At 43.5% G+C, this 25,652-nt stretch overlaps 1 protein-coding gene across 3 annotated transcripts in view; it reads left to right on the top strand.

Annotated features, from left to right (window-relative positions):
* TXNRD2 (thioredoxin reductase 2) overlaps positions 1-25,652 on the top strand; it is an 86,656-nt gene that overhangs the window by 5,550 nt on the left and 55,454 nt on the right. For all 3 annotated transcript variants that reach the window (XM_067473181.1, XM_060785859.2, XM_060785860.2), the window contains 5 exons: positions 2,781-2,837; positions 4,491-4,635; positions 20,337-20,411; positions 21,783-21,861; positions 22,851-22,913. In XM_067473181.1, coding sequence (XP_067329282.1) covers positions 2,781-2,837; positions 4,491-4,635; positions 20,337-20,411; positions 21,783-21,861; positions 22,851-22,913 — 419 coding nt within the window. The remainder of the gene's footprint in view (positions 1-2,780; positions 2,838-4,490; positions 4,636-20,336; positions 20,412-21,782; positions 21,862-22,850; positions 22,914-25,652) is intronic.

The raw sequence follows: 25,652 nt of genomic DNA, 5'->3' as shown, positions 1-25,652 counted from the left end.
CATCAAGTTTGTGGACGACGCCAAATTGGGAGGTAAAGCCAATACTCCAGAAGACAGGAGCAGAATTCAAAACGATCTGAACAGATTAGAGAGATAATTGGCCAAAACTAACAAAATGAAGTTCAACAGGGACAAATGCAAGATACTCCACTAAGGCAGAAACAATGAAATGCAAGGATACAGAAGCAAGGAGGCCTGGCTAGACAGCAGGAAGTGTGAAAAAGATCTTGGAGACGTTGTGGACAGGAAGGTGAACATGAGCCAGGAATGTGATGCGGCAGCTTAAAAAGTCAATTGAATTTTCGCTTGCATAAATAGGAGTATAGCATCTAGATCCAGGGAAGTCATTCTACCCCTCTATTCTGCCTTGGTCAGACCACACACCTGGAATCGCACTGTGTCCCATTCTGGGCACCGCAGTTTAAGAGAGATGTTGACTCTAAGCTGGAATGTGGCCGGAGGACGGCGACTCAAATTATCAAGGATCTGGAGAACAAGCCCTATGAGGAGCAGCTTGAAGAGCTGGGCATGTTTAATCTGCAGAAGAGAAGGCTGAGGGAGACATGGTCATGTATTAAGAAATGAGGGGAAGTCATAGGAAGGAGGGAGCAGGCTTGTCTCCAGAGCTAATCCCCTAGCCCTGGAGACTAGGACACAGAACAATGGCTTCAAACTACAGGAAAGGGGATTCCACCAGAACATTAGGAAGAACTTCCTGACTGTGAGAGCTGTTCAGCAGTGGAACTCTGCCTCGGAGTATGGTGGCGGCTCCTTCTTTAGAGGCTTTTAAACAGAGGTTGGGTGGCCATCTGTCGGGGGTGCTTTGAATTTGATTTTCCTGCTTCTTGGCAAGGGGTTAGACTGGATGACCCAAAAAGTTTCTTTCAACTCCCATGATTCTATGTATAACTAATGCAATATCCATAGCCCTCTTTATCCGCAGGACTAAGTACCTGCAGTCTCACCTACCTGAATCTGACAAAATATGTCATTGCTATGAATGTTGCCTTTAGGCAATTCTATGATCTACTTCCTCTGGATGTTACAACAGAATCACCCAGAGAACCAAGAAAATTCATAGAGAGGCCTCACTAGGTCCTCCGAGTCCTAGGAAACTTGTTCATTTCAATATGGTCTGCCATTATCCCCCATTTCCATGGTAAGGGTAATCTTCCATTGGCTTACTTGCAGGTAAGTGGGCCCGTTTGTGCTCTGAGCAGCCTAGACAGGAAGAGCCTTTGTTCGTCCCTGGAGAAAAACAGCAAATATAAAAGTAAAACAATAGCACTAATACTTCAGACGTTCACCTGGGCCCTTTCACAGTACACAACTATGGTGTTATGATGACACTTCAGCATTCAAGGCTGCATCCTAGAATCATAGAATCAAAGAGTTGGAAGAGACCTCATGGGCCAACCAGTCCAACCCCCTGCCAAGAAGCAGGAATATTGCGTTCAAATCACCCCTGACAGATGGCCATCCAGCCTCTGTTTAAAAGCTTCCAAAGAAGGAGCCTCCACCACACTCCGGGGCAGAGAGTTCCACTGCTGAACAGCTCTCACAGTCGGGAAGTTCTTCCTCGTGTTCAGATGGAATCTTCAAACTACAAGAGAGGAAACTACAATTTCCAAGATTCCTATGTAATCTTGGAAATTGTAGTTCATGGAGGAGCCTTCCCATCGTAATAATACAATGTATTATTATTATTATTGCTACTACTACTACTACTATTACTATTATTATTGTTGAAGGTTTTCATGACCGAAATCACTGGGTTGCTGTGAGTTTTCCAGGCTGTATGTCCATGTTCTGGAAGTATTCTCTCCTGACATTTTGCCCACATCTATGGCAGGTGTCCTCAGAGGTTGCGAGGTCCATTGGAAACTAGGCAAGTGAGGTTTATATATCTGTGGAATGATGTCCAGGGTGGGAGAAAGAACTCGTCTGCTTGAGGCAGGTGTGAACATTGCAGTTGGTCACCTTGATTAGTATTGAATGGCCTTGCAGCTTCAAAGCTTGGCTACATCTGCCTGGGGACTCACAACTTCTGCCTGCCATAGATGTGGGTGAAACATCAGGAGATAATGTTTCTGGAACATAGCCGTACAGCCCAGAAAACTCACACCAACCCATTATTATTATTATTATTATTATTATTATTATTATTTGCTGGCCACAGTGCATGGATTTATGTTGGTGTATGTTAATTCTTTATTGATGAACAAATATTATGTCATACTACATATCATTGCTTTCCAGACTTTGTTTTGTTGATTGTTGTGTTGGGTTCCAGGCTTTTGGGGAGGGGTTTTTCCTTGAGGCATGGGACTGTCACAGATGCCAGCCCAAACCCAAAGGGGGTCTTTAAGTAGAAGCAGGGCAACCAGATATGTTATTATTGCTGCTGTATTATAGATTCTGCATTGATGAAGAGTTGGACTAGATAATAATGACAACAACAACAGCATTAAGGTTGGGCTAGATGATGTTTAGGATCCCTTCCAACTTTCAGATTGAATGCCACTCATATTTAACTTAGATCACATATTTGAAAGGGCTCAGGGAAGTTACTTTTAAGGGATTTTACCCCAAGAACTCCCCTACTCATTGTGGTCACCCCTGGTATTTAGTGGTTGTACTGCTTGGATTGCTGGGAATTGCACATCAGCCATGTCCAAAAGGCCACAAGTTGTCCACTCCTTACTGAAGGGGGAAATCATTCTGGATAGCATTGACGCAAGCACAACCTTGCCCTTTCCTAAATCCATTATTTCTTACAGCATCCCAGTTTGGAAAAAAAGTGGCCGTGTTAGATTACGTGGAACCTTCTCCAAAAGGTAGGAGACCTTCCCACTGTAACTCAAAACAGCAAACACATACTATGACTTTTCCATCCAAGGGCATCAGGATTTCTATCTTGCCTGTTCTGCTCATGATGTCCATCTGTTTCCAGCTAAGATATCTCTGTTATGATTTATTTCAAGCCAATGTGGGATGGGGATTTGAGTGTTGGCCTTGGACTGTGGGAGGCGAGGGTTGTAATCCTCTACTAATCCATAGGGACGCACTGGGTGACCTTGGGCAAGTTCCACTCTCTCAGCATCAGTGGTAAACAGCTGAATTGATTGTATCAAGGAAACCCTAGGAGAAAGTCCCTGAAAGTCAGGGCCAACTTCAAGGCACAGTAGGTCTGTTTATTTGTTCAGTTTAGATTTTGCCTCTCTCTTAAGAATGACTTTCAGGGCAGGAAACAATTTAATAAACAGGAATTTAATAATAGGAAGATATTGGTTTTTATATATTTTAATGGTTTTGTATGGATTTTATAATGTTCTAATTGTTTTTAATTGTATACTATGGACTGTTGTGGCATCAAATTGCTGCCAATTTGTAAGCCGCCTTGAGTCGCCTTCGGGCTGTGGGAGGCAGGATAGAAATATTGTAAATAAATAAACAGACAAATAAAATTTAAAACATAATGCGCAAAACCTATCCAGTTTTGGTGGAAAGACAATTCATCCAGTGCAAGGATGCCAGTTCCTCCAGCACATTCCTCTCAAAATCGTTTGTACAGCAGGCCCACTATATCCATAATAGTTTGGTTCTCGGCAAACAAAAACAGTGGACAGTTGCAGCTCATATTATGAAATGGCCACAACTGGAACATCCTTCAACATGTCCACATTCATGTTACTGCCATTTTCTAATATGGGGCACAACAATCCGTGGTCACTGGAATCAGCCAATCCGTAGGGCCTGCTGTCTTTATAACTGCTTTTTCGCTCAGTGCCTGACTCAGTGGTGTCTTCAGAGGGAAAGTAGTTGTGAAAAGATGCGGTGAAAAAGGCCAAGTAGCTTCCAAAACCACCTCCCCATATTGCCTTAGCTCCCAGGATCCCATAGAGTACAGCTTTCCAAACTTGTGTCTCGACACGTGCATGTGTCGATGTTTTGCGTGAACATAATACAAAACCTCTGCGTCAATGTGAAATAAGCAATATATCATATATTTTTAAAAACAGAAAGGTGTTCATGAGATATGTGATGTCCTGATACATTTTGTTAATACAATTTATGAATGTATCTGACTATCTTATAAGGGGCTGGTTTAACTTCCAGTTTGGTAGTAAAACCGAATGACTGTGTCACGAAATGTTGCGTGTTTAAAATACAGACACAAAGGATTTAAAGCACAATGTTAAAAGCCTACTAAAGGGTATGTATTGCAGTCCAAGAATGAGGGATGTAGAGTCGAAGTTGATGTGGGTTGTAGTCCACACTGAGCATGAAACCATCAGTTGGAGTTAGGATAGCTATCTCTCCCTGTCTCCCTTCCTTTCCTTTTCTCTCTCTTCCCCTCTTCCTGTCCTAAGGGTACGGAAGAAGGAGGTGAGCCATGAGCTCATTCAAGGAAAAGTAAAATATAAGGATTTTTTTAAAGTATGTAGGCAACAGTCTATGATTGTCTCCCCTTTTCTTCTCCACTTTAGGAACCAAATGGGGACTTGGCGGTACCTGTGTCAATGTCGGCTGCATCCCTAAGAAGCTTATGCACCAAGCAGCACTTCTGGGAAGCTCTCTTAAAGATGCCCAGCGTTATGGCTGGAATATATCCCGTCCTGTACATCATGATTGGTAAAATGTCTGCTCTCATATGTGTGTTGCGCTGTAAAGTGTACATAATAACAAGTGTCTTAGCTAAAACTGTGATAAGTTCTTCACAGAAGCCTTTGGGCTGGTTTGGCAAACACTCTTCCCTGCCTACACTTTCAGTCTTATGATGCAGAACCAAGAGAGAGTCTTTGCAACATGTGATGCTCAAGAACTCAGGAAGGCCTTGGACAAGGTTCCCCATGACATTCTCACAAAAAAGCTGGCAAAATGTGGACTATACAATGCTACTGTTAGGTAGATTGGGAATTGGTTGAGTGGCTGAACCCAAAGTGTGCTTCTGTCCGATGGTTTCTCTTCTTCATCCTGGAGAGAAGTGACCAGTAGGGTGCCATCACAAGGGTTCAGTCCTGGGTAGAGATGAGAAAACGCAGAAAAATTGGAGGAAAAACTTTTTTCTGGGTTTTTTCCCCTGTTTATTTATGTTTTTCCCCCAATTTTGGGGTTTTTTCTGGACCCCCCCCCCCCATTTTTCTGTGGGTTTTTTTTCCAGGCCTTCCCATCATCTCTAGTTGAATAGCCTTTCGGGGCTATTGTACTTCTTTATCAATGACTTGGGTGATGGAATAGAACACAGGAGGGCAAATGTGGTCCCTATTTTCCAGAAGGGAATAAAGGACAACCCAAACAATTACTGTGCGGTCAGCCTCACGTCGATACCAGGCAAGATTCTGGAAAAGATCATTAAGGAAGTGGTCTGCAAACACTTAGAAACATATGTGGTCATCACTCAACATGGATTTATCAAAAACAAGTCATGCCAGAGTAATCTGGTCTCTTTTTTCCGATAGAGTTACAAGCTGAGTAGATGCAGGGAATGCTGTGGATGGAGCGTATCTGGATTTCAGGAAGGCCTTCCTTCAACAAGGTCCCCCATGACCTTCTGGCAAACAAACTAGTCCAATGTGGGCTAGGCAGAACTATAGTTACCTAGATCTGTAATTGGTTAAGTGAATGAACCCAAAGGGTGGTTCTCCCCAATGCTGTCTTTTCATCCTGGAAATAAGTGACGGGTTTAGTGCCATAAGCAGGGTTCAATCCTGGGCCCAGTTCTGTGCAACATCTTTATTAATGACTTAGATGAAGGGTGAGAAGGCAGGGTCATCAAGTTTGCAGAACACCAACTTGGGAGGGATAGCCAATACTCCAGAAAACAGGAGCAGAATTCAAAACGATCTTAACAGATTAGAGATATTAATGGCCAAAACCAACAAAATAAAGTTCAGCACAGACAAATGCAAGATACTGCACTTAGGCAGAAAAAATGAAATCCAAATATACAGAATGGGGAACGATGCCTGGCTTGACAGCAGTACATGTGAAAAAGATCTTGGGGTCCTCATGGACAGGAAGGTGAACATGAGCCAGCAATGCAATGTGGCAGTTTAAAAAGCCAATGGGATTTTGGCCTGCATAAATAGACGTACTTTACTTTTACTTAGGCCATCCCTCGTAGCTCAAGAGTGATTGTCTTCCAGATGTGGTGTCTTGGCAGTGGGTCCGTAGGTGGCTGTGGATCCCTATTCTTGATCCGCATGTTCTCCTGCAGTGAGGACATCAGTTTCCAGACAGAAGGTGGTCCTGGTCAGGGTTGGCTTGATGTGCCTTCCTCTTGGCACCTTTCTCCCTTTTGTCCTCCATTCATGCCTCTTTAAATTCTACAGCATTGCTAGTCACAGCTGACCTCCAGCTAGAGCCTCCCAGTTCTCGGTGTCTATGCCACAGTTTTTAAGGTTGGCTTTGAGTCCATCTTTAAATCTCTTTTCCTGTCCTCCAACGTTCTGCTTTCCTTTCTTGAGTTCAGAGTAGAGTAACTGCTTTGAGAGACAGTGATCGGGCATTCAGACAACGTGGCCCATCCAGTGGAGTTGATGGCGTAGGACCATCACTTCAATGCTGGTGGTCTTTGCTTCTTCCAGCATGCTGACATTTGTCCACCTGTCTTCCCAAGAGATTTGCAGGATTTTTCAGAGGCAACGCTGATGGAATCGTTCCAGGAGTTGCATGTGACGTCTGTAGACAGTCCACGTTATGCAGGCGTATAGCAGGGTTGGGAGGACAATAGCTTTATAAACTAGCACTTTGGTATCCCTACGGATGTCCCGATCTTCAAACACTCTGCTTTATTGGGAAAAATGCTGCACTCGCAGAGTTCAGGCAGTGTTGTATTTCAGTGTCAGTGTTGACTTTTGTGGAGAGGTGGCTGCCAAGGTAGTGGAAATGGTCCACATTTTCTAACATTACACCATTAAGCTGTATTTCTGGCATTGCAGAGGGACTGGCTGGTGCCTGCTGGATGAGCACTTTGGCTTTCTCGATGTTCAATGACAGGCCAAGCTTCTTTTATGTTTCTGCAAAGGTGTTTAGAGTAGCTTGTAGGTCTTCTTCTGAATGCGCACAGACAACATTGTTATCAGTATATTGGAGTTCTATAACAGATGTTGTTGTGACCTTGGTTTTGAGTCTGCTAAGGTTAAATAGTTTGCCATCTGTCCGATAGATAATTTCCACTCCGGTGGGAAGATTCCCATCAACAAGATGAAGTATCATAGCATTGAAGATGGAAAATAAGGCTGGGGCAATAACACATCCCTGTTTGACACCTGATTCCGCCTTAAATGGGTCACTTGGGGAGCCATTGCTGTCCAAGACTGTTGTCATCATGGAGGAGCTGCAGGATGTTCACAAATTTGTTAGGGCACCCGATTTTCTGGAGGATGGTCCAGAGGGCGCTGCGATTCACTGTGTTGAATGCCTTTGCAAGGTCAATGAATGCCATGTACAGAGGTTGATTTTGTTCCCTGCATTTTTCTTGGACCTGTCTTGCAGTAAAGATCATGTCCACTGTTCCTCTGGAGGGGCGGAAGCCATTCTGGGATTCTGGGAGGGTGTCCTTTGAGAGGGGTAGAAGGCGGTTTGCAAGGATTCTTGCGAGGATTTTCCCAGCAGAGGTTAGAAGGGAGATACCTCAATAGTTTCCGCAGTCTGTTCTTTCCTCTTTTTTGAAGAGGGTGATGATGGTGGCATCCTTGAAATCTGCTGGGATTTTCTCGGTCACCCACACTTTTTCTGTGAGCTGGTGGAGTTGTGTCAGCTCAGGTCCTCCCTCTTTAAAGATTTCAGCAGGGATCCCATCAGATCCACTGACTTGGGTACTTTTTTTGTTGGCTGATGGCATTGCTGACTTCTTCCAAACTAGGCAGTGCTGCAAGTTCATCCTTAGTTTGTTGTTGCGGGATTTGTGAGAGAACCTCTTTGGCCACATTGGAGCTGCAATTCAGGAGGCTTTGGTAGTGCTCTTTCCAACGTAGTGCAATTGATTTTTTTGTCCTTCAGAAGTTTGGTTCCATCCGATGAGCATAGAGACTGTATGTCATGATTTCTTGGTCCATAGATGATCTTTGTGGCTTTGAAAAATCCCTGAGCATCATGGGTATCTGCCAAGTGTTGGATTTCCTCAGCCTTCTTTGTCCACCAGATGTTCTTGTGTTCTCTGGTCCTTCTTTGGACCTCAGCTTTTGCACTAGCATATATCTTGTTCTTAGCAGCACAGTTGATGTCTCTCTGCCATGTTTGGAAGGCTCATCTTTTCTTGTCAATTAACTGTTGGATCTCATTGTCATTTTCGTCAAACCAATCTTGATGTTTCTTGTTTTGATATCCAATAGTTTCTTCGCAGGCTGTGGTGATGGAGGTCTGTTCCAATGTTCCTCAACATTTTCGAGGTGTTCTATGGTTACATGGTCCGTGAGTGCTGTTTGGAAAATGGCTCGTTTGGAGGGCTCCTGAAGGGCTTGGGTGTTCATTTTGCACCTTGTCTTTCTTCCTTGGAGTCTGTGTTTGGGGATGATCTTGATAGCCATCATGGATCGGATTAGCCTGTGGTCTGTCCAGCAGTCATCAGCACCTGTCATTACTCTTGTGAGAAGCACATCACAGCGGTCTCTGGCACGTGTGATTACATAGTCTAAGAGGTGCCAATGCTTTGACCGGGGGTGCTTCCATGATGTGTTGAGCTTGTTTTTCTGGCAGAGGAGCATGTTGGTGATGACAAGGTTGTGTTCCGCACATTTGGTGAGAAGCAGGATGCCATTCGAGTTGCTGTTTCCAACCCAGGCTTTTCCTATGGTCCCTTTTCCTATGGTCCCTGATGTTGTCCTCCTTAAGTATCTCCGATAGGATGGTGTCGAGCTGACAGTAAATTTTTTCCTTGATGTCTTGATCAGCATCTAGTGTTGGTGCATAGGCACTTACGATGATTGCTTGTTGGTTTTTGGTAAGATTAATTCGGAGGGTTGAGAGTCATTTGTCTATGCCAATGGGTGCTTTGGTCAGGTGCTTCACCAGATCATTTCTGATAGCAAAGCCAACTCCGTGTATTCTTCGGTCTTCTTCCAGAAGAAGGTGTAGCCTCCTTTTTCTTCCTTCAGCTGTCCCTCTCCTGCTGTCCGGGTCTCCTAAAGTGCTGCTATGTCGATGTTAAAGCATCCCAGCGTTTGGGGCATTCACTGTCAGTCTTGTCCAACAGTGTCCATACATTTCATGTTCCAAAGTTCATTTTTCTTTTTGGCCGCAGGGTGGTGACCCCACTGGACACGGCAGTCCAGTCAGGTGTAAGAGAGGCAGACTATATTTAGGGCACCTTTTCTAGCCCCTTCCCCGTGTGGGGTGAGCAGAGTGGGTCCTAAAAAGGGCTGCTCAGTCATGGATACAGCTGCTGAACTTCTCAACTGCCTCAGACCTTGAGGTAGAACAACTGAGTCCTTATATCCACCGCCCATGTGCCAGACTGTGACTAGGGGCTTCCAGATTTCACAGTTCTGCCCCTGTCACCACTCACTGATCGCCATGGAACTTTTGTTGGTTTGTTTTTATTTTTCTTGGAAGATGCCTGTGCATGAGTTTTTTTTTTAATGTGTGGAGGTCAGTACATAGCTGATCAACACACAGTCATCACAGAGTGAGGTCCCATCTAGTGGCATGGTCAACATGACAACCGTGGCTTCTCAATCTGTTGCAGACTTCTTCTGCCTCCACAGCCGTTGTAACATGTACCATGTTATCTTCCACCTGCTCCGCCATTGAGGCCCTTGGAACCTCCTCTACGGCCACTCCTGGTTGTTCATGATTCCAGTGGTTGCACCTGCGAGTTCATTGGAACACGCAAGCCCCCTCACCACGACAAGGTGATAATCCATCGAGGGGGAGTATAGTGTCTAGATCCAGAGAAGTCATGCTACTCCTCTATTCTGCCTTGGTCAGACAACACCTGGAATCACACTGTGTCCAATTCTGGGCAAAGCAATGGAAGGGAGATGCTGACAAGCTGGGATGTGTCCAGAGGAGGACGACTAAAATGATCAAGGGTTTGGAGAACAAGCCTTAAAGGAGCGGCTTAAAGAGTTGGGCATGTTTAGCCTGCAGAAGAGAAGGCTGAGAGGAGATATGATGAGGGCCATGTATAAAGGTATGAGGGGAACTCATAGGGAGGAGGGAGAAAACTTGTTTTCTGCTGCCCTGGAGACTAGGATGCGGAATAATGGCTTCAAACTACAGGAAAGGGGATTGCACCAGAACATTAGGAAGAACTTTCTGACTGTGAGATAAAACTGTTCAGCAATGGAACTCTCTGCCCTGGAGTGTGGTGGAGGCTTCTTCTTTGGAGGTCTTTAAGCAGAGGCTGGATGGCCATCTGTCGGGGGTGCTATGAATGCGATTTTCCTGCTTCTTGGCAGAACAGGTTTGGACTGGATGGCCCATGAGGTCTCTTCCAACTCTAGGATTAATAATCTATCTATATATAAAGGTAATGTTCATTTGTGGGATGCACATAACTCAAAAACCGCTGGGTGAAATGACACCAAATTTGGCCACAAGACACCTATTAACCCAAGGAGTGACCATCACTCAAAAAAATCACCAAAAATAGCGAAAAAGAGCTTTAAAATCCAAAAAGGTATAAAACAACACAGTGCATGCGTGCAAATTAATTCCATGGCTCTGTCCCCTCCTGTGTGAAGACACATTAAGCACGGGAGGCACTGCTGACCATCCTCTCCACTCTTCCAGCCAGAGCAGGAGCTAAAAATGGATGCCACTATAGTGGGTCTACTGAAAGGGGGAGCCTCATCCGCTGCCAGGGGAGGAAGGAAAGAAGGAGGGAAGGAAGGACAGAAAGAAGGAGAGAAGCAAAGAAGGAAAAAGAGAAGGAAGGATGGAAGCAAAGAGCGAAGAAAGGAAGGAAAGAAAGAGTTAGACAAGGAAGAAAGGAGGGAAAGAAAAAGGGAGGGGAAGGGAGGAAAGAGGTAGAGAAAGAAAGAAAGAAAGAAAGAAAGAAGGAGGGAAAGTTGGCCACAACAACTCGTGGCGGGTACAGCTAGTAATAATAATAATAATAATAATAATAATAATAATAATTTTATTTTTATACCCCACCTCCATCTCCCAAAAGGGACTTGGGGCAGTTTACATAGGGATAAGCACAGATTAAAACACGTCGCAATAAAACAAAATCAAAATTACTGTATATACTCAAGTATAAGCCTAGTTTTTCAACCCTTGTTTTGGGCTGAAAAAGTCCCCCTCGGCTTATACTCAAGTCAAGGTTATTTATTATTTTACTCTGTCATTATTATTATTATTATTATTATTGCATTTATTATTTTACTGTATTTATTATTATAGTTAGCATTTTACTTTATTATTACATGTATTATTTTATCTTATCAGTGTTATCATTAAATTTATTATTTTACTCTATGATTGTTACTATTCCATTTATTATTTCACTCTATTATTATTCCATTTATCAGTTTACTGTCTTTATTATTATTGGAAGGATACGTAAGCACATTTACATCGAAGAAGGTTAGGGCAGTCTTATCTTAAATTACAATTCTATATAAATATTCAAAAACATTTAACCTACTGATGCCTCAATTAGATGCCTCAATTAATGTAATTTTATTGGTATCTATTTTCATTTTGAAATTTACCAGTGGCTTCTGAATTTCTCACCCCCAGCTTATACTTGAGTCAATCCGTTTTCCCAGTTTTTGTGGTAAAATTAAGTGACTCGGCTTATATTCGGGTCGGGTTATACTTGAGTATATACGGTAAAATCAAAATAATAAAAAAATAAAATAACACAACATCATAGAATCATAGAATCAAAGAGTTGGAAGAGACCTCATGGGCCATCCAGTCCAACCCCCTGCCAAGAAGCAGGAATATTGCATTCAAATCACCCCTGACAGATGGCCATCCAGCCTCTGCTTAAAAGCTTCCAAAGAAGGAGCCTCCACCACACTCCGGGGCAGAGAGTTCCACTGCTGAACGGCTCTCACAGTCAGGAAGTTCTTCCTAATGTTCAGATGGAATCTCCTCTCTTGTAGTTTGAAGCCATTGTTCCGCGTCCTAGTCTCCAAGGAAGCAGAAAACAAGCTTGCTCCCTCCTCCCTGTGGCTTCCTCTCACATATTTATACATGGCTTGTCAATATCTCTCTTGAATTGTGGTGCCCAGAATTGGACACAATATTCCAGATGTGGTCTAACCAAAACAGAATAGAGGGGTAGCATTACTTCCTTAGATCTAGACACTATGCTCCTATTGATGCAGGCCAAAATCCCATTGGCTTTTTTTGCCGCCACATCACATTGTTGGCTCATGTTTAACTTGTTGTCCACGAGGACTCCAAGATCTTTTTCACACGTACTGCTCTCGAGCCAGGCGTCACCCATTCTGTATCTTTGCATTTCATTTTTTCTGCCAAAGTGGAGTATCTTGCATTTGTCACTGTTGAACTTCATTTTGTTAGTTTTGGCCCATCTCTCTAATCTGTCAAGATCGTTTTGAATTCTGCTCCTGTCCTCTGGACTATTGGCTATCCCTCCCAATTTGGTGTCGTCTGCAAACTTGATGATCATGCCTTCTAGCCCTTCATCTAAGTCATTAATAAAGATGTTGAACAGGACCGGGCCCAGGACGGAACCCTGCGGCACTCCACTTGTCACTTCTTTCCAAGATGAAGAGGAAGCATTAGTGAGCACTCTCTGTGTTCGTCCACTTAACCAATTACAGATCCACCTCACCGTAGTTTTGCCTAGCCCACATTGGACTAGTTTCCTTGCTAGAAGGTCATGGGGGACCTTGTCGAAGGCCTTACTGAAATCCAGGTACGCTACATCCACGGCATTCCCCGCATCTACCCAGCTTGTAGCTCTATTGAAGAAAGAGATCAGATTAGTCTGGCATGACTTGTTTTTGATAAATCCATGTTGACTATTAGCGATGACTGCATTTGTTTCTAAGTGTTTGCAGACCGCTTCCTTAACAATCTTTTCCAGAATCTTGCCCGGTATCGACGTGAGGCTGACCGGACGGTAGTTGTTTGGGTCATCCTTTTTTCCCTTCTTGAAGATTGGGACCACATTGGCCCTCCAATCTGCTGGAACTTCTCCCGTTCTCCAAGAACTCTCAAAGATGGTTGCCAATGGTTCCGAAATGACTTCCGCTAGTTCCTTCAATACTCTGGGGTGTAGTTGATCTGGCCCTGGGGACTTGAACTCATTAAGAGCGGCCAGGTATTCCTGGACGACTTCTTTCCCAATTTGGGGTTGGATGTCCTCCAATCCCTCATCCACTCCATCTTGCTGAGGTTGAAGACTCTCTTTTTGTGAGAAGACCGAGGCAAAGAAGGCATTAAGTAGTTCTGCCTTTTCCCTATCCCCTGTCAGCATTGCCCCATCTTCTCCGCGAAGAGGTCCCATCGCCTCCTTGTTTTTCCTTTTTCTACTGACATAAGAATAGAAGCCCTTTTTATTGTTTTTAATGTCCCTGGCAAGTCTGAGCTCGTTTTGTGCTTTAGCCTTGCAGACCTTTTCCCTACAGGTGTTGGCTATTTGTTTGAATTCTTCTTTGGTGATTTCTCCCTTTTTCCACTTCTTGTGCATGTCTCTTTTGTGTCTTAGCACAGTTAGAAGTTCTTTGGACATCCATTCTGGCTTCTTTGCACTTGTCCTATTTTTTCTCTTTGTTGGCACGGTTTGCAATTGCGCCTTGAGTATTTCACTCTTGAGAAATTCCCATCCATCCATAACTCCCTTGTCTTTTAGTATCTGTGTCCACGGAATGCTGCTCAGCGTTTCCTTCATTTTTTTTTCATTTTTTTCATTTTTTTTTTACATCATAAAAGTAATCCCTAGCCTGAATAGTAATAAATACTGAGCTCGGAGGGCATAGATTCTATGATTCTATATGCAGCTGGGACCAAATTGGGAGGGAGAGGAGAGGCTCAGGATCCAAAACAACACTGTGATGCAGCAGCTCAAAAAGCCAGTGTAATACTAGGCTGCATCAATAGGCATATAGTGTCTAAATCAAGGGAACTCGTGGTCCCATTCTCTTCTACTTTGGTCAGGGCTCACCTGGAATAATGTGCCCATTTCTGAGCAGCACATTTCAAGAAGCTAGAAGGTACCCAGAGAAGGGTGACCAAAATAGTCAAAGGCCTAGAGACCAAACCCAATGAGAAGCAACTTAGGGAGCTGGATGTCTTTAACGGAGGCACCCCGATTTTAGGAAGAAGGAACAGGTGACAAAGTTCCAATTTCTCTCATTTTCTGATCATTTGTGGGGTGTTTTTTTCTCCCTCCAAGGCGGGGGAGCATTGAGAGATTTAGAGGTAGTCCTTGGGGTTCTCAGATGACGTTCCCCGGGAACAAATTGTACTAAAGCGGCCAACTAAAAGAACATTCAGTTCAATAGATTGAGTGTGCTAGCCAACGGCCATGAACAAGAGCTTTCAGAGGTACAGGACATTCGAGATTAAAAGGTACAAAAAGCACCCTGGATTTTACATAAGTGATATAGGATAACAACATTTCCAATTATATAAATTGCCAGCATTATATAAAAAAAAGTAAATTAATACTTTGAGTCCCTGCGACGATTTTATCTTGTTCTTGCATTCTGGTCTTTTTTGAAGCCAAGGCCAAAAAACAGCCACTTTATGGTTTACATAATCATTGGAATTACTTAGAAATAATATCAAAAACAACGATGATAATAATAATAATTTGTTACCCGCATGACAACAACAACAATAATATATTACCCACTTCTCAATCGTAAGGCCGAGCAGGGTATAGGGTTACAGCCTGTGTTAGACGGGGTTACACTCCCCCTGAAGACGCAGGTTCGCAGCTTGGGAGTGATCCTGGACTCATCGCTGAGCCTGGAACCCCAGGTCTCAGCGGTGGCCGGGAGAGCTTTCGCACAATTAAAACTTGTGCGCCAGCTGCGCCCGTACCTTGGGAAGTCGGATCTGGCCACGGTGGTCCACGCTCTTGTCACATCCCGGTTGGATTACTGCAACGCACTCTACGTGGGGTTGCCTTTGAAGACTGCTCGGAAACTCCAACTAGTCCAACGGGAGGCAGCCAGATTGCTCACCGGAGCGGCTTACAGGGAGCATACCACCCCCCTGCTATGCCAGCTCCACTGGCTGCCGATCCCATTCCGAGCACAATTCAAGGTGCTGGTTTTAACCTACAAAACCCTATACGGTTCCGGCCCAGTGTATCTGTCCGAACGGATCTCCCTCTACATCCCACCTCGGAGTCTAAGATCTTCTGGGGAGGCCCTGCTCTCGACCCCGCCTTTATCACAAGTGAGACTGGCGGGGACGAGGAGCAGGGCCTTCTCAGTGGTGGCCCCCCACCTGTGGAACTCACTCCCTGGGGAGATCAGATCAGCGTCCTCCCTTCTCTCATTTAGGAAAAAGCTGAAAACTTGGATGTGGGACCAGGCCTTTGGAAACTCTGGCAACTAAAAAGAAAGACCATAATGATGGGCAAATAATGAAGAAACCTGTTGGACCTATGGAACGCGGAACACTGACCATGAGACTGTTTATTGATGTGCTATTGTGCAATATATTGATGTTTTAATCTGTTAATTGTTTAACTATTGTAATTGTTTTTATATTTGTACGTGTTTGGATAAGGGCATCGAATTGTGCCTTCTTTTTGTAAGCCGCCCTGAGTCCCCCCTCGGGGGTGAGAAGGGCGGGGTATAAGCAGCAGAAATAAATAAATAAATAAATTCTCCATGCAGCTCAATAAATAGTTGGAACAGTTCTGCAACACTTCTGAAAGCAAGGGTTTCAGAATCTCTATCCATTTCTGAATTCATGCAAGGAACGCCAAAGTGTCCTGAGACTTCAAGATTCTAGCCCTCACTGAGGCATGAAACTCTTTCTGTGTGCATCTCCACTGTAAAATTAGTGCAGTTCAATACCAATGTGGCTGGAATCATTATGGGATCACGGGAGTAGCAGCTTTACAAGGTCTTTAATCTTCTCTGTGCCTCCTCAAACTACAGTTCCCAGGTTTCCAAAGCACTGAGCCATGGTGGTTAAAGTAGTATCAAAGTGCATTAATTCTACAGTATAAATATCTCAGGCCCCTTCTACACTGCCACATACAATCCAGATTATCTACTTTGAATTGGATTGTGTGGCAGTGTGAATTTAGATAATCCAGTTCAAAGCAAATAATGTGGATCATCTGATTTGATAATCTGGATTACATGGCAGTGTAGAAGGGGCCTTAGTCTTACCACATCAGTCTCAGGCTAGATCTATATTGCCATATAAAGCAACAGTAGTCTGAACTACCTCAATGGATGGTATAAGAATGGGAACCATATATATTTCACTTAGAACTCATTGGATAAAAACAACATGTAATGAATCTAGTAAATGACAGCAGATATTTGCCAGGCAGATTTTTCTGAAACTCTGATTTTTTGCTATTAAAGAAGGATGGGGAAAACGTGTTGTCGAAGGCTTTCATGGCCTGGGTTGCTGTGAGTTTTCTGGGCTGTATGGCCATGTTCCAGAAGCATGCTCTCCTGACGTTTTGCCCACTTCTATGGCAGGCATCCTCAGAGGTTGTGAGGTCTGTTGGAAATTGGGCAAGTAGGATTTATATACCTGTGGAATAATGTCCAGGGTGGGGGAAAGAACTCTTGTCTGCTTGAGGCAAGTGGGAATGTTGCAATTGGCCACCTTGATTAGCATTGAATGGCCTTGCAGCTTCAAAGCCTGGCTGCTTCCTACCTGGGGGAATCCTTTGTTTGGAGGTATTCACTGGCCTGATTGTTTCCTGTCTGGATATCCCCTGTTTTTGAGTGTTGCTCTTTATTTACTGTCCTGATTATAGAGTTTTTTTAAATACTGGTAACCAGATTTTGTTCATTTTCATGGTTTCCTCCTTTCTGTTGAAATTGTCCACCTGCTTGTGGATTTCAGCGGCTTCTCTGTGTAGTCTGACATGGTTGTTAGAGTGGCCCAGCATTTCTGTGTTCTGAAATAATATGCTGTGTCCAGGTTGGTTCATGAGATGCTCTGCTATGTCTGACTTCTCTGGTTGAATCGGTCTGCAGTGCTTTTCATGTTCCTTGATTTGTATTAGGGGAATTCTTGACAGAAAACAATCAGGGGCAGCTAACACCTCCCAACAAATAATCCCCAGCCAGGAAGCAGCCAGGCTTTGAAGCTGCAAGGCTATTTGATGTTAATCAAGGTGGCCAATTGCAACATTCACACCTGCCTCCAACAGACAAGAGTTTTTTCTCCCACCCTGGACATTATTCCACAGATATATATATCCCACTTGCCTACTTTCTCACAGACCTCACAACCTCTGAGGGTGCCTGCCATAGATGTAGGTGAAATGTCAGGAGAGAATGCTTCTGGAGCATGGCCAGACAGCTCAGAAAACTAACAGCAACCCAGTCTTGTATTATTTTGCACAAAACCGCATTTTCTGTGCAATAATTGATTTGTGCAGAAATGATTGTGTCCTCTGCAAAAATATGCATTTTTGAGCAAAAAAAAAACCCCTCTGATTTTTTTAATATTTTTTTTTGCGAAGAATATATTCCATACTGTTCATGGTCATTGAAAACTGCATCCTTTCCTAAGGATGTCTTGCAGCAGATTGCTAAAAATGACTCATTTCCTTCGAGAAGAAAAATCAAGGAAGAGATAAAGGTAAAGGTTTCCCCTGACATTAAGTCTAATTGAGTCCGACTCTGGGGAGTGCTGCGTATCTCCATTTCTAAGCTGAAGAACCGGCATTGTCCATAGACACCTCCAAGGTTATGTGACCAGCATCACTGCATGGAGTGCTGTTACCTTCCCGCCAAGGCGGTACCTATTGATCTACTCACATTTGCATGTTTTCAAACTGCTAGGTTGGCAGAAGCTGGGCCTGACAGTGGGAGCTTGCCCCACTCCCTGGATTCAGACCACTAACCTTTCAGTCAGCAAGTTCAGCAGCTCAACGGTTTAATCTGCTGCACCACCAGGTGGCCTAGGAAGGAGTTTTGTTGTTAGTAGGCTTTATGGCATAGATTTACTCAGGAGTTGAAGTCCTAGTTGGTTTAGTGGGGCATATTTTTAGATAAATATGCATAGGATTATACCCTTACAGGAGAAAATGCTTTGGAGTTCAATAAGGATATAGGATCACAATCCTAGAAGTCACTGGAATGCTCTACCAACAGCAAAAAGAGAGTTGTTTCTGTGCCTGATCATTCCTTTAATTCCTGGAATTCTCTAGCAACCTTTGTGTCTATTTAATATGCGATCTAAGAAGCATTGATTTACAGCATCCAGGACTTATCGGTAATTCAATAGGAAGAAGAAAAAAGTAAGCAAGGAAAGGAGGAGGGAAAAGAGCCCAGCTTTGCATTAACATCCTGGCTTCTGTTTTCACTATCTGAGGACAGCATCTCGCATCATTATCCTGCATGTGCGCTTATTTATTGTCTTAATTTACAGTCATTACCCTAAGTAATAGCTTGCAGTGTTTGGAAGATAAAACAAATTTACAACCAGTTACGGGGAAAATAAACGCCTGGACTGCATTGCCTGCCTGAATTAGTCAGAGCACTCAAGATATTGGCCAGATCTTTGAAAAGGTGAAAGAGGAGGGAGGAGAGACCCAAGACAAGTGAAGGAGCCTAACCTTGGAGCTATAATACCATATAACATCCCGATTATCTGCTTTGAGCTTTGGCAGTGTAGACTCATATAATCCAGTTCAAAGCAGATAACATGGGTCTGAATTATATAGCAGTCTTACTTACTTAGGTGATCCCACATACCCAAGGATGATGGTCCTCCAAGTCTTGGCACTGGGTCTGTAGGAGGCTGTGGAGCCCTATTCTTGATCTGTATGTTCCCCTGCAGTGAGGACATTGGTTTCCAGGTGGAAGGTGGTCCTGGTCAGGGTTGGCTTGACGCACCTTCCTCTTGGCACCTTTCTCCCTTTCACTCTCCATTTGTGCCTCTTCAAATTCCGCAGCACTTCTGGTCACAGCTGACCTCCAGTGAGAGTGTTCAGGGGGCAGGGCTTCCCAGTTGTCTATGCCAAAGTTTTTAAGGTTGGCTTTAAATCTCTATTCCTGTCCACCAACATTACATTACATTTGCCATTCTTGAGTTGGGAGTATAGTAACTGTTTTGGGAAATGGTGATCGGGCATTTGGACAACGTGGCCAGTCCAGCGGAGTTGTTGGCGTAGGAGCATCACTTCAATGCTGGTGGTCTTTGCTTCTTCCAGCACTCTGACATTTGTCTGCCTGTCTTCCCAAGAGATTTGCAGGATTTTTCGGAGGCAACGCTGATGGAATCGTTCCAGGAGTTGCATGTGACATCTGTAGACTGTCCACATTTCGCAGGTGTATAGCAGGGTTGAGAGGTCAATAGCTTTATAAACAAGCACCTTGGTATCCCTATGAATGTCCTAGTCCGCAAACACTCTCTGCTTTATTCAGAAAAATGCTGCACTCGCTGAGCTCTGGCGGTATTTGTATTTCAGTGTCAATGTTCACTTTTGTGGAGAGGTGGCTGCCAAGGTAGTGGAAATGGTCGTTTTCTAATGTTACACCATTAAGCTGTATTTCTGGCATTGCAGAGGGATCGGCTGGTGCTTTGGTTTTCTCGATGTTCAAGGATAGGCTGAGCTTCTCGTATGCTTCTGCAAAGTTGTTTAGAGTGGTTTGTAGATCTTCTGTATGCGCACAGACTACGTTGTCATTGGCATATTGGGGTTCTATAACAGATGTTGTTGTGACCTTGGTTTTGGCTTTCAGTCTGCTGAGGTTAAATAGCTTCCCATCTGTCCGATAGATGTAGAAGGTGGCAGTGTAGAAGAGGCCTGAATGGGTGGTGACGGCAGTGTTTTAATATTGTGTGGCATCACTAGGCAGGGTTTCTGTTCTTTTTTTCTTTTCTTTTCTTTTCTTTTCTTTTTTTGCCTGGTAAATACCTTTATTTAACCTGGACACGAATCCCTAAGAAGTGGAGCAGTTGTAGTACAGGAAATTCAATGCACTTCGACTCCGACATAGCTGATGAATCGTATCCTTGTTTGAGAAACCTTTTTGTTCTTTTGTCAATGTAGCCTTTCTCCCAGCTTGTTCCACATTCCAGACGTGTTGAACTGCAACACCCCAATAGCCTACACTATATAAAAAGTTGTCCAATATACCCAGGAGGTTAGCTTGGAGAAGCCTGCATTAATCATCCCCTTCATCCCTTGAGCTTGTAAATCCCAAAAGTGACCCTTGCCTGTTTGTTGCCTTTCTCAGGTCCACGATGGCGAAAGCCATTCAAAATCATGTGAAGTCCTTGAACTGGGGGCACAGAGTACAGCTGCAAGACAAGTAAGCACATCTCTTTCCTTTTTTGCAATGTTTGACTTCAGTAGGAATCAATGGATCCTTCAAGACAAGCTTATAAGATATTCTCAGCATCATCTCAGGGTTGTGGGCAGCAAATGATGGGTTGTAGACTTATTCCTTTAGAGAGGAATTGACTTGGGGAAAGCCACTATGATAGGGCTGGAGGAACTATCTCATTTTCATCCACCTGTGGCCCTCGGTGGGTTGCATGGAGTTTCTAGGAAAAATGGAAAGCATCTGATTGTCTTGTGTTTTTTGCATATTAGTTTTTCTGTCCCAATTGGAGACAGACTCCGCACCTCTTTGAGGTCACAGCTGTGCCCTCTACACTCTTGTGGAGATGAGACTGTCCGATTTTTGAATTGAATATAATATACTTTTTTTTTTGTTTGGATGCAAGGAGGAGCTGCACAGATGCCTGGAGATCACATGTGTCAAACTCAAGGCCCACAATTTGAATTTGTCCCACCATGTCCTTTTATGTGGCCCTGCATATGCTGGACTACAACTCCTGTATTCCTCCTCATTCGTTATTATCATGACTAGAGCAGATGTGAGTTGTGGTACAGTAACATCAGGGAGGCTGCAGTTTGTTCTGTTTAGTTGGGGCCACGGTAGCACAGCAGGTTAAACTGCAGACTGCAAAAAGTCTTGCTGACCAGAAGGTTAGCAGTTCAAGCTGCAAGTCGTGGTCAGCTCCTGCTGTCAGCCCTAGCTTCTGCCCACCTAGCAGTTTGAAAACAGTACTGTGAGTAGATCAATAGGTACCGCTCTGGCAGAGAGATAAAAGGCACCCATGCAGACCTGCCAGCATTTTGATCGGTAAGGCATCCACGGACAACAGGCTCCTCAGTATGGAAAATGGAACAGCACCTCCCCAGAGTTGAGCACAGCCTCCAGATGCCAAAGATGAAAAGAGGGAAGCCTCTGCCTCTGTCTATGTACTGTCTGTCTTTGTTGTTAATTGCATAACAGCACTGAATATTTGCCATACATGTATTTTGTAGTCCTCTCTGAGTTCCCTCACGGAGATAGAGCGGAATATAAATAAAGATGATGATGATGATGATGATGATGATGATGATAATTATGATTGTGATTATTATATTAGTGGGGCTTGAATTTAGATACAAGATGCATGAAAGAAAAACCATGCAGATCCAGAATAGATCTTTACAGTTACTTATGGACCCACTGCCAAGATTCTACCCTTGGAAAACAATTATGCTTGGCCACAAGGGATCACCTATAGAATAGAATACACAGTAGATGATGGTGATGGTAGTGATTGCAGAGGTGCAGAGTAGTTGCTGCTGTTGTCCTTGTTTATATCAATATTATTTTTTCTCATAGAAAAGTGAAGTACTTCAATTTGAAAGGCAGCTTTTTGGATGAGAACACCATTCGTGGGTTGGCCAAAGGAGGCAAAGAGGTAAGGCGTTATATATAGTTACATAGCTAGGTCTGTGTGTGTGTGTATGTGTATGATTTCCCATGCATTTTCTTTCTAGGAAGGGCCTGTTTTAAATACTGACTTTTTGACTTGGAACTGGGCCACTGTACTTTGGACAACAACCAAAACAGTCAAATGTTGAGGTGCCTACTATGAATTTCTAATGGATTTTGACTGGCAACTTTTTTTTTAGCTTCTAGTAAACCTCCTGTTTTGAATTTCAGCTTGAAAGTGGCCAATGCAACTTGGGCGATAAATCAAAAACACTCTCATCAGATTTCGAGGCATCTGACACAAAGTCTGAGCTGCCACAAACTGCATGCATTCTCTACTATGATTTTATAGCACTGCTCTCGACCCCGCCTCTATCACAAGTGAGATTGGCGGGGACAAGGAGCAGGGCCTTCTCGGTGGTGGCCCCTCACCTGTGGAATTCACTCCCCGGGGAAATTAGATCAGCAACATCCCTCCTTTCCTTTAGGAAAAAAATTGAAAACTTGGATTTGGGACCAGGCATTCGGACATTGTGGCAGCTAAAGAAAGGACTTTTACGATGGACAGGAATTGACTAAGCGGAATGGAATTATGGAACTCTGAAAGATGAACACTGAGCATGAGATTAGTTTTATGGATTGTGTTATGTACCGATTGTTTTTAACTTGATAATTGTTTTAACTGCTGTTTTGTATGTATGTGTATCTTGTGTAGGCATCGAATTGTGCCTTTTTTTTGTAAGCCGCCCTGAGTCCCGTCCCGTTGAGAAGGGCAGGGTAGAAGTACCCAAAATAAATAAATAAATAAATAATAGCCGGTCTGAGTCCCTCTACGGAGGTTGAGAAGATCAGGATATAAAAGTTTTAAATAAATAAATAATAAATATATGTTCTATTAATAAGCTTTAATCTGTGTTAGTATGAATGAAGCCATTTCTTTTCATCTCCCTGATATCTTGGTTTTTTTATTACTAGATTTTGCTCAGAGCAAAAAATGTTGTCCTTGCTACTGGGGGAAGACCTAAATATCCGACAAATGTAAGTTGTATGAAGTCAGATGGGTGTTAAGTGTGGTTAAGTTTGTGAACTACTAAAAGTAGATCCAGCATTCTTCCATGGAAGACTGCCTTTTTGTTTTGCTTTTTCTAATTTATTTTTCAATTTTAGCCATACATTGATTTATAATCACATGCCTCAACCCCACACACCTTTTCTGTCACTGTCTTTCTTATTGTTTGCTAGCTTGGGTACCCGGCATTTCCCGGATTATTTGAAAAAGGTTTTTCTTTATTTTACAAAATGCATAAGGTTGTGGGTGAACTACAACTCACATCATGCCAGGTTAACCCCCTGAAACTTTGATCCAGGTCCATTGTCAGTGGGGTTCACTCCCAAAAATCAAGGTCAATCTCTCCCAAACCCCTCCAGGATTCAAATTTGGGTGTATTAGGTATGTGTGCCAAGTGTAGTCCAAATCCATTGTCATTTGGGTTCACAGAGCTCTCTGGATGTAAGTGAATTATAACTCCCCCAAATCAAAGTGAATTCACCCCAAAGCCTTCCAGTTTTTTGTTTTGTTTGGGGTTTTTTTTGGGGGGGGGGGGGTTGTGGTCATGAGGGTTCTGTGTGCCAAGTTAGGTCCAGGTCCAACATTGGTGGGGTTCAGAGTGCCCCTTGATTGCAGGTGAACAATACATTCCAATATCTACAACTCCCAAATGTCAAGGCCAATTCCCCCCAAAACCTACTGTCAAGTCCCAGAAGCCTCAAGTAGAGCCAAACACAAGATAAGGAGTTCAAACACAGCTTTATTATACAAAAATAGTCTTTTAAAGCACCTAACTTCAGTGCATAGAGTCAATGAAGCAATTTGGCATCAAAAATGCAATAGTATCAGTAACAAAAATATAACCTGGATTATAATGCTGTTTAATCCAGATTAAACTCAAAGTTCAGCAATTTGCTTGAAAATTAGCACAGCACAAAAACACAGTCACAGAAGATGCAAAACGAAGTCCCAAAAATGATGAGATGTTCAAGCACAAAATTAGCAGATTTTAAAGTTCCAGAAGTCAAAAGCGAAAGTCAAACCGGTCCGTAGTCAAACCGTAGTAAAAGGTAAACACAGGAATGCAGGAGTCTCAGGAAAGCAGGAACGCAGGAAGCTGTAGCCCAAGGACCCAAGCTAAATGGTTGGCAGCAACAAAGATTTATGTCCCATAAAGACACTTTGCCTTCTGCAAAGTATCACTCAAACAGAACCCACTTTTATCTTAGATATCCTCATTAGAGGATGATGAGCTCCCCACCCTTTCCTCATCGCTCTCAGCTGCATCCACCCCCGCAGCTGAGCCCGAGCGCGCATCCCTCCATCTTTGCCAGCGTCTGCTAAGATTTAGATCTTGCCAAGTGCTCCCCGATTGCCAATCCCCTGTGGACCCCTCAAATTCATCACTGGAGGTGGGTTGGTTACAAATGTCCCTTATCTGTTGAACATGGGTCCAATCCAGCTCCTCCTCCTCCTCTCCCATATCTCTCCCAGACCCATCACTCCTTTCAAACCCCATGAAATCCTCGTCCTCTGTTGGGGCAGTAAGTATTTCCCGGATGCGCTTCCTCTGAAGCTCTTCATCGGACTCCGGATCGCGAGTAGCCCTCTTTACTCCCCTACTCTCCTCCCCATCTCCCATTTCGCAATCAGAGAAGCCCTCAAACATCTCGGAATCACTTGGGGCCAATATTATTTCCCTAATGCGTTTCCGCTGTTGTTCCCCCTCTGACTCTTGCTCAGACCTCTTATCCCTCCTACTGGTAGTAGGAATGTTACCATCACGCTGAACTACAACACCTACTAGTATTCAAATTTGAGCATATTGGGTATGCATGCTAAATTTCGTCCAGATACATCATTGTTTGGGTTTACAGTGCTCTCTGGATGTGGGTGAACTACAACTCATTTCTCCCCAAAGACCTCCAGTATTTTTTGCTGGTCGTGAGGGTTCTGTGTGCCAAGTTAGGTCCAGGTCCATCGTTGGTGGGGTTCGAGTGCCCCTTGATTGAAGGTGAACTATAAATTGCAGTATCTACAACTCCCAAATGTCAAGGACAATTTTCCCCAAAACTTACTAGTATTTAAATTTGAGCATATTAGGTATGCGTGCTAAATTTGATGCAGATCCATCGTTGTTTGGGTTCACAGTACTCTCTGGATGTGGGTGAACTACAACTTTTATAAATCAAGGTCAATTCTCCCCAAAGACCTCCAGTATTTTTTGTTGTTCATGGAGGTTCTGTGTGCTAAATGTGGTCCAGGTCCATTGTCGCCCACATTTAATTCTTCTACCATTTTACACTCTGTTTTATTATGTTATTGTCACTATTTTATTGCAGTACTATGTTATTGTAGCATTTTTATTTGATATTATTGTCTGTTTTGTATGCATTTTATTTTGCCTTATTTTAATTGCTTGGGCTTGGCCTCATGTTAGCCGCCCCGAGTCCCTTCGAGGTGATGGTGGCAGGGTACAAATTAAGTTGTTTATTGTTATTATTATTATTATTATTATTATTATTATTATTATTATTGATGGGGGTCACAGTGCTCTGTCTGGATGCAGGGTGAACTACAACTTCTATCATGTTGAGTCAGTCTCACAACCCCCTCCAGTATGTTTAGTTGCTGATCAATTCCGCTTTGTTTGCTGTGCCCTGCAGAAAAGAGTTGGAAAGGGTTATGGGAGAGGCAGTGGGTGGGATGATGCAAAAAGGGCGGTATAC

Source organism: Anolis sagrei, chromosome X, assembly GCF_037176765.1.
Source record: "Anolis sagrei isolate rAnoSag1 chromosome X, rAnoSag1.mat, whole genome shotgun sequence".
Classification (NCBI taxonomy): Eukaryota; Metazoa; Chordata; class Lepidosauria; order Squamata; family Dactyloidae; genus Anolis; species Anolis sagrei.
Note: the sequence above shows the minus strand (reverse complement) of the source record. Positions and strands in the feature narration are given on the sequence as shown.